Source organism: Zootermopsis nevadensis, unplaced genomic scaffold, assembly GCF_977971745.1.
Source record: "Zootermopsis nevadensis isolate Lab colony 2312 unplaced genomic scaffold, Znev_1.0 Znev_ptg000009l, whole genome shotgun sequence".
NCBI classification, from domain to species: domain Eukaryota; kingdom Metazoa; phylum Arthropoda; class Insecta; order Blattodea; family Termopsidae; genus Zootermopsis; species Zootermopsis nevadensis.
In genome coordinates, this window is record NW_028259141.1 from 4,551,213 (window position 1) to 4,563,628 (window position 12,416).

Here is a 12,416-nt window from a genome sequence, read left to right on the forward strand (position 1 = left end):
AAAACTGTGTTCTTTGTAAGGCAAACTAAAAAGGCAGGTAAAAGAACCACAATATCGCACCCAGAAAAAGTATTATTCAGAATGTCTTATAATCCAAAAAATATAAATAGCCAACTGCTTAAAAATATCACACAATATAAATGGAAAAAAATCCCAAGTTGGTCTTAGCGTTCCCTTAAAAACATACACACAATCTGGAAACATTAAAAATAACAAAATGTCACACCCATACAAAACCACAGGCAAAATTGTTTTTTGACAGCAGACCAAAATACAAAGGTTTCTGAACTGAATGGTAGCAAGCATTACCCGAATTTAATGTACTATTAATTTGCTCATGAATCAAAATCTGATCGTTCCCAAATATCTAAACTTCGCCACATTTTCTAAGGATCCATTAGCTATTTTTATGTGACGATTTTGACCTTCATTCTGGTGACGAGATATCAATAAATAACTAACCAACTAGATGGCTTACCGAACCCGAAGGTTCATCACCGAATTAACCAAAGCCCTCCACTGGACCCTGTCCTGGGCCAACAAAATCCAGTCTCCTTCAACTCCCATCTCCCATAGATCCCGCCTGACATTATCCTCCCATCTACGTCTAGGTCTCCCCAGTGGTCTCTTCCCCTCAGGCTTCCCAACCAATACCCGGTGCACGCCTCTTGCCCCATCCACGCGCGCTACATGCCCCGCCAATCTCATTCTTCTCACCTTAATCACCCTGACAATATTGGGGGAGGAGTACAATTTTTTTTCTAAGCACTTGTTTTTCTTTACGGTATTTATGTTATCCCCCCAAAGTATTTACATCATCAGTATAGACCAGAAGCCGATGTGTCCCATTCAATATGAATCCCACCTGGTTTCCTTAGACCTTCCTAATGGCGTATTCTAAATCAAAGTTGAAAAGCAATGATGATAAAGCATCTCCTTGTTGGCTCTGTTATAAAGTATAATTATCATGTCAATGGAAAGAAAGCATCACAGTCCCTGTGTGTACCATTCAAAAACCAACTATCATAAGTCATAACTGGCATTACATAATTTTGTAAAGTAAATAACACGTTTCACTACACACACCTATAAAATATCAGTGTTCCAGTATAAAATAGGAGACAAAACTAGAGTAACTCTCCAAGTTACAGAACCTTACAGCAGTCGACAACCATTCGACTGTTCAAAAAATTCCAAAGCTACATCACTGGCTAGTGGCCTCTATCCTAACAACAAGGGACAAAGTCCTTCTTGAGAAGCTAACAGTACACTCAGGTACTCAGGAAATACACTGCCTTTTATAGAAACAAAAAGTTCATTAACATGTCAACAACCTTAGATCACTTATTGAATTCAATTTATTTCGAAGTACAATTTGGAAGCAGTTGACAGTAATGTGATACCTCTATAATTATCGCATTTATTTTTAGGTTTTTCCTTTTGTGTTTTCTGATAACCACACCTGTTTCCCAGTCATTTGGTATTTGAAGATAATTTGAAGGTAATTTCTCCTTTAGCAACTTTCCTCCACATTTGAAAAGTTCTGAAGATCATTAAGCTGTGATTATTATTACGTAAGGTAGACAACATGGCCAATTTCAATTATCAGATAACAGTGAATCAGACATGAAGAAATGCTGTTTGTGAACCAAGCACTCTTTGCCATATTAATATAATGGCGAAAAATAAGGACTGTCAGTACACACAGTACTGACAATTTTTAATGCTACGTTATTAGAATGTGGTATAGCTAGCAAGGGGGAATGAATGAGAAAAGTGCCCAACTTCCTTGTTTAGTAACTACAGTTTAACAAAGGGGGAGTTGTCCTTCCTGGGTAGGTAATGTTGCAATGGGTAAAACACATTAAAACCCAAACTTAAAATGGCTTTATCAACATGTGAGCATTACTTTCTTTTTAGTTATTCAATTCATCAGTTCCTTCTCTTAAATTCCATTACAACAGTTAAATCAAAACAATAAATTTGAAATCTATTTCCAACTTCTGATACATTAATTGATTTAAACAGGCTAACAAGAATTACACGGCTAAAAACATTTCACCGAATCTCTTGAAATACAACCAAAAGGTTCAACACGACTAACACAGTGTCTTCTGGCAGAAATTCACTTACATTTAAGGGCTTGCTGCCTACATCATCAGAGCAGCGATCATGAAGGTTGGGTAAACTTCTATCAGACTACGGGGTGCAACAACACAGAAGTCAGCTATCTTAACATTTGTAGCTGTAAGAACCTCAAATCTCATAACTAACACCAGTCTGTCATTCGACCGAATCCTGATCACTATCTCAATCCATTTCACAGCTTTACAACCTTTTTCTTTATATCCATTTTAATATTATCCTTCACCTCCTTAAGTTGCTGATTTCAAAAGTTTCACAACCAAATTCCCAAAGTATTTCTTGCTTTCCCATCTCAGTTACATCCTTGATTTGAACACTTATAATAATGGGTGACACTTTATGAATCATGAAGTTCCTCATTATGCAAAAGTTCAATTATCACTTAAGTTTAGATCCAAATATTTCTCTTAGGACTTAATTTTCAAATACTTGCAAATCTTACCCCCTCCCACAAACTAAGAGGCCATTATGAACGATCTGAATTACTGAGTTTTTGAAATTTATCCATCATCTGGAACTCAAAAACCCTCTACATTTATAAAACTGGATCTGGTTTTTCAGACCATAAAGTAAAAAAGAAACTCAGTAATCCAGACTGTAATATACCACTGTCAGAACCCTTCAGAATCAAAGCTGTGAATAAACTAAATAAACCACGGTGACTGAGAAGCTAGTACATCAGTAAACATTTTCTATTATGGAACCCAGCCTGCCATTGGTTACCTATACTGAGCCAGATGAATCCTGCCCACACCCTCAAAACATATTTATTTAAACTTAATTTTAATATTACTCTCCCATCTATGCCTCAGTCTCTCCTCTCATCTTTTTCCCACCCAACATTTAATTCCATATTCAACTGCTGTTAATCAGCGTATGTTAAATGCTTCACATTTCCTTATTAATTTGATTATCCTATATTATGAAGCTCCTCATTACGCAAATGTCTCTACCCTCCTGTTACATTATCCCAAGTAGTCTCTTCAGTACCCTGTTATCAAAATCCCCCACTCTAGATATACTGTACCCATAAAATAAAACACCGAGCTTCACCCCATACAAAAAACAGGTAAAATTACAAGTGAAATTTGAGTTTCTCACAGTAGCATGTACAAAGATGACTAATTTCTGTGTTGTTGTGCAGTGTAATCTGGTGGAAGTCTACCGATGTTTCAGGGGTAACATAAACAAAACCATAAGCACCTGCCTCCGCCATCAGAGGCCCATAATGAAGACAGTAAGCAGCTCTGAAACATCGGTAAACTTCTACCAGACTACACGATGCAACAACCCAGAAGATAGACAACTTCAGGTAAAATTAATATTTTGAATATTTTAATATTTACGTTTTTAGATAGGATCTGGGAACACAAAAGATTCTGAACTTAAAAGTAGCAAGCATTCCCTGAATTTAATCTAATATTATTAGCAGTGACACATGATATTATTAGCCTATCTTTAATTGTAAAATAAATAAAGTTCACTCATACACAGAAAGCAGAGAAGCATAAACGCTTGTCTCTAATAAACAAGAGTAAGTGATAACTAGTACACTTACAACTGCTATGCCAGGTCTGACTCAGATTTTATGGTGTAAAAATAAATATACAGTCATTACATGGTGCTGTGTTCTGCATAAGAGGGGTTGCAAAGCACATGTTAAGCAACTGTTGCTGATAACTTTTAGTTCCAGCTGGTTCCTGTCATAGTGAAGTATGCTTTAACACCTCATTGGTCATTTAGTGCCAAATGACAAATGGTGTGTTGATTATAAACTATGAGCTGAGAAGGATATAGAATTAAGATACTACCCAAGCACACTAAAGACTTGTCTGGTTAGGCTCAGGAGAAATTCGAATCAAAACTCGTTTCCCATAGTATGTACAGAGTGTTTCCTGAATGTGATACAAGTGAGTAAGATTTGAGGTTTCCACAGCAGTGAGTATGAAGATTTCTGTTTTCTGGGTTGTTGCGCTGTGTAGTCTGGTCGATGTTAACCAACGTTTCAGAGGTCATACTGCCTCCGTCATCATCGCCCTGATGACAGAGGCAGTATGACCTCTGAAACGTTGGTTAACATCGACCAGACTACACAGCGCAACAACCCAGAAGACAGAAATCTTGATACAAGTGTGTCTGCTACTACACTACAACATCTGATCCACTTTTCAAAGATGACAACAAAGACACATATTGGAACATCCCCATCAACACAGAATGCTCCTATCACTCTTGCCTCATTTGGCACCTGTTTACCACCAATTTGCACCAAACTTGGCATGCTTATTCCTTTAGACCAGAAAGAGAATTCAAGAGGGTCACAACTCAGGAAAAGTGTCCTGACGTGATTCGAGCTAACAGCAGATCCTTACAAACTAGTGACAATAGAATATCACCGAGTCCAAAGTCATTTATTTCAAAGGGGAGATTACAGAAACAATGGCCACAACCCCACAAAAACTGCCCTGAGTTCCATTTCAGCGAAGATGGTTTCTGTAACTCAGAAATTAAGCATGACAGAAGAACAGCTCAAAAAATAATTTGTTTCAGCAAAATTATAGGAATTATTGTCACAAACCTGAAAACAGCCATGGCTTCAAGTCTCAGTAAAGATGCTGGGTTTAGGGATAATAATTCTCTGATATTGAATGTGTAACAAATAATCAGGCCTATGATAAACTTTTGGGCAATAAAGACCGATAAGAAATGTAAGCACATGTCAAATTTCCCCAAAGTAACACTGTAGACACACTGCTAGAGCATGCATACAGCTGTTACTATATATCATTTTCTATAACTGATCAACCAAAGTTACACAATGGAAATTGCCCTCTTTAAGAAAATATTTAAATTATTTTACTTCACAGGATCTCACATATCTGAATTCTACTTTTGCACACTTGTTTTCCAAACACCAAATATAAATACCAGAGAATTCACATAAAACACTGATTTATAGGTCCAGACGCCCAAGTTCCTCATTCATCCCTTCACAGAAAGTAACATTCCCAACCTCAATTTAAATTAGGCTAACAATGAGAAACTTCAGTATTACAGCACTGAGAAGAGCAGTGTTGCAAATATGAAAAATTAATTTTAAGCTTGTTATATAATACAAATGTGCATTCAGAAAATAAGGAAAATGCCAAGACCAATGTCATTAACTTTTCAGGTTCATAGAGATAAGTTAACAGTAGAATGAGAAAATATTATGATAAAGACTGATGGAAGACTCTTGGGCTACAAGCCGCATCAGGTGCCAGAGAATATGATTTATTCACCATTCAGCCACCTGACGCACTTTGTAACCCGAGAGTCTTTCATCAACTTCAGTCGCCATGAAAGCTTCACTTTATACAATATGATAAAGAGTTTCACTGTTTATCCTCACCAGAAAGGGACATCAATTTTACAATATCTTTTGGGAATTGCATGTTTTGCTACTTTTCTTCATACGCGCCAGTATCAGGCCATTACATCTGCTTTCTCTGCACTGCTATTCTATACTTGAAGCATAATCAAACTAGTTGTAATTTAGTCAAATGGATCCATTTTAATGTTATTATTTCTTATTGCTTTCATGTTAAATTTTGCTTTATTTACTTGATATGTTATGTTGCTATATATCGAATTTATCCTATAACATTTCACAATAAAATTTATGTAGACAGGATGTTTCACAAAAAATTTTGTGTTGAATGCAAATGATAATATGAAACAGTAATAAACACAGCATGAATACTATAATACAGAATTCACCACCATATCATTTCTGTGTGGTATAAATTGTGTATTTATCAATGTTGTTCTTCTGGGTTGTGGACTCGTAGGTAGATTCAAACATTTTGGATAAGAGTACTGTCTCCATCTTCGGGGTACTTATGAGTCCATATGGCATCACAACCCAGAACACAACTTCACTACTGTCAGAATCTCAATCTCACAACACCTCTATTTATCTGAAACGACCTGAAAAAATGCCATTCCAAAGCAGTATATTTTAACAGGTCACTGGTTACCATTTCTGAAACTCACAATGACATTATTCCACTTCAGTATTCGGAATTCCATAAAGGGGGACTTGATACTATTATCTGCAAATGCAGATTTCATGTCAGTTCAATGATTGTCAGTCAGCCATTATTACCAGCTGTTTGCCAAGATAAAAGAAGCAAAGTCTTATCTTGTATGGCCCAATCTAATCACTACCATTTTGTATTTATTTACAGTTTATTTAAAGATGCTGTCAGTAACTCAAACTGCTATACAGCATCAAATTATATAATTAACCCTTCAGAGCCCAGTAGAAACTATATAAAGATTTCTGGGTTGTTGCACTGTGTAGTATGGTAGTGTTTACCAACGTTTCAGAGGTCATACTGCCTCCGTCATCAGGGCAGTGAATTTCACCCTGATGACGGAGGCAGTATGACCTCTGAAACGTTGGTAAACATCTACCAGACTACACAGTGCAACAACCCAGAAGACAGAAATCTTCATACTCACCGCTGTAAAAATCTCAAATCAAACATAGAAACTATATACATGACCTGCTTCAACAATCACAACTCTGCATTTTGTATTTACGAGTCTTCTATGATTGATTCTCAGTGTAAAAATGGATTATTTCCTTGAAGAGCATTAACAAATTGATCTTTGAAATGGTGAAGTGTTATGTTTTCTTACAGGTACAAACTGAATTCTTAAATAATATTTACACACGCAATGGCTTATGAATTAGAAACTGGAAAGAATACTGTATCAAAGGCAGCAGTCATGGCCTAATTTAAGGTACTTCCCAGCATTTGCCTGGAAGGGCTGAGGAAAACAATGAAATATGCAGTCTTGATAGCTAGTCTCCAGTTTGAACACAGAACCTCATAAGAAAGCAATTCCACCTACTGGAACTCTACTTAAAAGTACTGTAAACTACCATCATTTGTTGTCTCTTATGACACTAATTGATGATGTAGTTAATAACAATATCTTTGAAAGTCGTTAAACTAAAGGAGAATAAAAAATGTGTCTTATGACTTCAGGATCTTAATCCTGGCATCATTCCCAGTCATTAATGGTATATGAACATAGATCTGATTCTCAGCGGTTACAGAGCTACATGTATTTGAAATCTATTTATTGTGGGACCAATTTCTACCCATTTCTAAAAAACATAGTGTAGTGTGAAAGTGGTTAAAAAACTGCTCCATTTCAGAGAAGCGCTCCTACATTTAATCTGCTCTAAAAGATTTTCTTATTAACCAGCTTGTAATAATCTTCATATATAAATTCTTTGGCCCTGTATATCTACTAAACAAATAAGTGAGTTCCTCATCACCAAGGCATTTCACATGCTCTGGTTGTAAAGACAGCCTCCAGATATGGAGGGTAGCAGCAAATAAATGGAATAAGGAGTGGCAGACAGCCAACAATGGTTGGTCCTCCAGGCCTCCAGTGTGGGGGTTGAATGGAGAACAAACTCATCCTTCAATAAAATCTTCTCGGGCAATCAGGCATGTCAAATGGTTACCGTAGTAAACCAGTGTTTCAGGAACCAACTCTGTCCCCATCATCAGAACCCAGATTGCCCGAGAAGATTTTATTGATTGTATTCGCCATGAAAGTCTCAAATTCTAAATTCCTCCTTGTCAAATTATGAAATGTTACACAAAGCTTCAGACTTTAGACAGATTCACTGGAATTACCTTACACAATGGAAGACACTGTTTGGAGGATAATATTAAAATAAATCTTATATAAAGTGGTATTGTGTGTAATAGATTCATTTAGCCCAGAATAATGATGTGTGGTGGGCTACTGTAAACATGCTAATGAACCTCCAGAGAAAGAGATAAATTTCAATGTTTGTTATAATTTTATGGTAAAGTTCTTTTGGGGGAGGGGGGTTCAATTTTTGTGCTCCTGTTCCCTAAAAGGTGAAGAGGAAACTTCTGGCTAGCTAAGCAACTATTAGCTTCTCAAGAAGAATTCTACCATATAGAGTTGGTATAAACTTATTATCATCATTACAAACATCATTTCAGAATTAACAATAGTAAACCAATTGTAGGACATCATAATAAACTTCTGAATCAAACAAAATAAATTATAAATAAATACGAGATTAAAAATGAATGTAGCTTTACCCCCACATCACTTCATACCACAGTGCTAAGAGCAGGAATAACTTGTTATATTTTGAACTGCAGGGACTTGTAATAAAGCCATTTTCTATAACAGAATGTCAGCATCAAGATCTTTCAGATACTGATTTCTGAGATAAGTTCTCTAGGACTGCATTATTTACTGCTGTCCTATGTGACTGTTAATAACCACTCAGATTTCATGTTGAATTTATGTATATTACTACAATGCTCTTATTTGTTTTTGTTGTCTAAGTTTTCAATTTTCATTCATATCTTGTCAATGTACATCAATCGAATGGAATAACAAAATTACACTGTGTTCCGCAAACTGCAGTCTGCCAAATTTTTCATCTCAATATTCTTCAGTGGCCAGCAGCTACTATAATGTAAATATTAAAGTTTCCAGAAACTTCAAATATATATAATATTAAAATATGTTAGTTCCATACTTATAAAACAGTAAGCAGAAACATATATCTCAGAAAACAGATAAATTTTCAGTGTGATTATTTCTGATTCAGACTGTAGTGATGTCAGTCCTTTACTGCCCCCATCACCTCAACCCACTACCCAACAATTGCTTCCTTAGGTCCATAGCAACCAAAAACAGCAAAGTAATGAATGTTTCTGTTACAAACTACATGGTATGTAGTTTTGTAAAGCATTATGCAAATCTTCATTATTTTGTGGCTACTAATTCAAGTAAAGGGATACTTATGATTGCAAGGTATTTTAATAACCATTCATTACTACCTTCACTGTGAGTTAATAGGAGAGCTTACTTATAAAATGTTTACAAGTATCTTCAGAAATATGTTAAACTTTAATTCAAGACCATGACTGTTGCATAAGAAGGGCTGTAAAATTGTTATTGTAAGACCATTTGTTAAGTCTCATTAGTTTCCTGTAACTCTATTATTGGCAACTGATTTTAAGTTATTTATCACTATCAGTTAAGAAACATTGTCAGAAAGTCCACTTATCACGTTTTATTGAATAATACTCCTTCCCAGTAACATCCATAAAAACATTTGTTGTTGCTGGGACTTTTACAGTTATTGTAAGAATAAATTGTGTTAGCAGTGAAACTTGACATTACTTATGGTGACTTTCATTAAGAAAATTCATATTTATGTAACCACAGATGCTAAATTATGCTGTAGGTTTATAAAAATAATATATTTAAAAACTACTAAAAATCTACTGTGTCCTTATATATGGTTTAAAAGATATACATCAGAAGGTGTAGTTTCCAGTTGTACAGCACAACATTCTGGGTATATCTTGTTCTACTAAAATATGCATTATATCTAATTTAATTTCTGACAAAAACACCAACTCCTCCCTTCATTAACTTGTTCTACAGAACCTAGCTCCAAAAATATACTAAAGATTAATTTGTACGATTTCAGATAATGTTACATAAAGTTCAACAGTACTAAGAAAACACGAACAAAGACCTGCCCACCAACTGTGATTTCATAGATATGTCAAAGGAAGGGCCATCTGACATATGCTACAAAAATATACACCTAATGCTAGCCTAGTAAAATAAAAAAATATATACACACACATACGTACTGCGTTATAATATTACATACCTTCTCGATGTCATCGTTACTGATAAACCCGTTAAACTGACACACGTTTCGAAAACTCAGCCACAAATACATTCAAACAGCCCAAATTCACCATATTACTTCTCTTAAGCAGACACCATATTGGATACCACCATGTCCAAGAAACACTGAAAAGAACGTGTCAACTAAACAAGACCGACAAACACACAAAATTATTACAACTTAAATTCATCTCTGTATATGATAAACACACATTGTCTGTTAGGAGCAATTATTCGCAAAGAAGAATCTAAGTGAAAATGGGAAAATAATGACAAGATTTGAGCTACCATCTATCAACCAGAATCTTGAACTACGGGCAGAGTCGGAACTCTATGGAGCAAAGTACTGGTCAGTGTGTAATATCTGTGGTTGTGATAGATAATCTCACAGTTGTCCACGAGATTGCTAGCTGTGCCTACACTGAAACAGAAAAATTTATGGTGGTATACGTGCAAAGCGTAAATTTGAGACTGCTGCTGTGTGAAGGAACCTACGTAACTGTTGTCCAAATACATCAGTATATAATATCACTATGATTAAACGCCGAACAAGAAATCAAGTAGTTGAAACATTGCATAAAGGAGTAGTACTAACGTGTATTGGTGTTACGTTGTATGGCTGTTTTCTACTGGGTATGAGGTTCCATAAGTATTTCACAGTAACAAGACCAATGAAAAAAATTAAAGAAGTTGATGAAAATAAACATCTTTTGCAAGAGGGAGTAGATGCAAGTGAAAAGGATCTTAAGGACAATGCACCTCAACTTAAATTATAAGCATATTGTTCTTCACCCTACGTTCAAAGGAAATACATAACCTCATTTCTTAATAGTACTTGGGTGCGTTAAGTAGTCCCATATACTTCGTGCAGTGTATAAATAGTTTTCGGAAAGAAGTTGGCGAGGCAGATGAAATGATATATTATTAGTGGACTGATTTGTTCACTATGTGAAACTTTACTTATGGTGGACATATGGAACCAGACTTTTGCCTTCTGTTCTGTGAAATATTATAACAAATTAATTGTATTGAGCAGTTGTATTTGATGGTGATTACTTGTTTTGCAGAATGATGCCAACTTTTGGTACACTGTTGTACAAGTGACTGCAAATGTATGGAATATATAAATTTGCATGTCTGTTAAATTAATTTACAAAGTAGTTTTTATTGGTTACACCAAGATTTATGAACAATTTCACTGTTACTTGGCTGTATTAGTGATAGTAGGGCATTCTGGAACATGTTTAGCTTTCAGGTGACAAACATATTTTAGCTTTTGTTTTTATAAGTTGCATATGGAAATTTCATTGCCACCTTTTGTGGGCAAGAGGTACTTCAATTTGAAGATTGGCATTATATCACTCATTGTTACAGCCAGAAAACAGTATTGTTATTTTTATGGTATGTAGTGCCCTAATTTATAACTTGTGTTGGGCAAAGCCGTGGTCTAGGCAACACGTAGTTTTCCTCCGGGGGCTTCCCCGGTTTCTCCGTGGCATCCCAACAATTACTCCATTCACACACAGAAGAGGGCAATGGCAAACCACTTCTGGATCATCTGCCAAGAACGTATATGAACAAGTCCCAGTCCGAGAAAAGGATGGAAGGATCCTGTTCATATGGACCTGTCGTCAGACAGAACACTAAATAAATAAATATAATAAGTGTCCGAGAAAGAATAACCACAGTTCAAAAATTTATTGTGAAAATGAATACATGCTACAAGAGTCCAGTTTCTACCATATGAAACTCTGGTGTGAGATTGTACGTTCTGACAGTGTCAAGCATAAGATGGCTGTTGTCTGGGATATTGTACCATGCAGTCTGGTAGAAACTGACAGATGAATTGGAGGTTGATACTGTCTCCGTCATTAGGGTGATAAGCTCTGGGTAACTTCCATGCTGCACAGCACATCGTCCCAGAAGACTGCCATCTACAAATTCAGAATTTTATCATCATAACAAACTACTACTACTACTACTATGGCGTAACAGCCCAAAATCGAGCCCTAGCCTCCTCTATCTTCTTCCTCCAATTCTCTCTATCCAACGCTATCCTTCTCCAAGCTGCTGTTCCAAGAAGATTTCTGGAGTCAGTCATCACTGCATTCAGCCATCTACCTTTTAGGTCTTCCTACTGGCCTTCTCCCATATATTGTTCCTTCCAGTATTTTTTTGGATATCCTATACTCTTCCATCCTGTAGACATGTCCAGCCCATTCCAACCTTCTCAGTTTAATGTGAGTTACTATATCATCACTTTTATATAGTCTATATAGCTCGTGATTGTAGCATATCCTCCACTTTGAGTTTTCCTGTACTGGTCCAAAGATTCTTCTGAAGATCTTCCTTTCAAGTGCGCCCAGCATCATTTCTGTTTTCTTTGTCAGTGTCCAGAGCTCACTTGCATATCAGAGGATACTCCTGATGATGGTCTTATGTACCCTTATTTTACTGCTTTTATGTACACAATTAGATTTCATAATCCCTTTTAACGCTTCTATTCA

General features: G+C 36.0%; 2 protein-coding genes across 4 annotated transcripts in view; one reads left to right on the top strand and one right to left on the bottom strand.

The window, feature by feature from the left end:
• LOC110838312 (tyrosine-protein phosphatase non-receptor type 11) overlaps positions 1 to 10,145 on the bottom strand; it is a 78,874-nt gene extending 68,729 nt beyond the window's left edge. The window contains exon 1 of one of the 3 annotated variants that reach the window (XM_087345864.1): positions 9,890 to 10,145. Coding sequence is in view for 1 of the 3 variants with exons in the window: in XM_087345865.1 (XP_087201991.1) it covers positions 9,890 to 9,903 (14 nt within the window). In the remaining 2 variants the exon portion in view is untranslated. The remainder of the gene's footprint in view (positions 1 to 9,889) is intronic. The other 2 variants (XM_087345863.1, XM_087345865.1) reach the window with 2 other exon arrangements.
• Positions 10,146 to 10,253: 108 nt separating this feature from the next.
• On the top strand, positions 10,254 to 11,058 carry LOC147874417 (uncharacterized). The gene has a single exon (XM_087345877.1). The coding sequence runs from the start codon at positions 10,443 to 10,445 to the stop codon at positions 10,683 to 10,685; it is 243 nt and encodes an 80-aa protein (XP_087202003.1). The 5' UTR covers positions 10,254 to 10,442; the 3' UTR covers positions 10,686 to 11,058.
• The last annotated feature ends 1,358 nt before the right edge of the window (positions 11,059 to 12,416 follow it).

Bases quoted from the DNA above. Each gene is read 5' to 3' on its own strand.
- LOC147874417 (XM_087345877.1), top strand. From the start codon at position 10,443: ATGATTAAACGCCGAACAAGAAATCAAGTAGTTGAAACATTGCATAAA.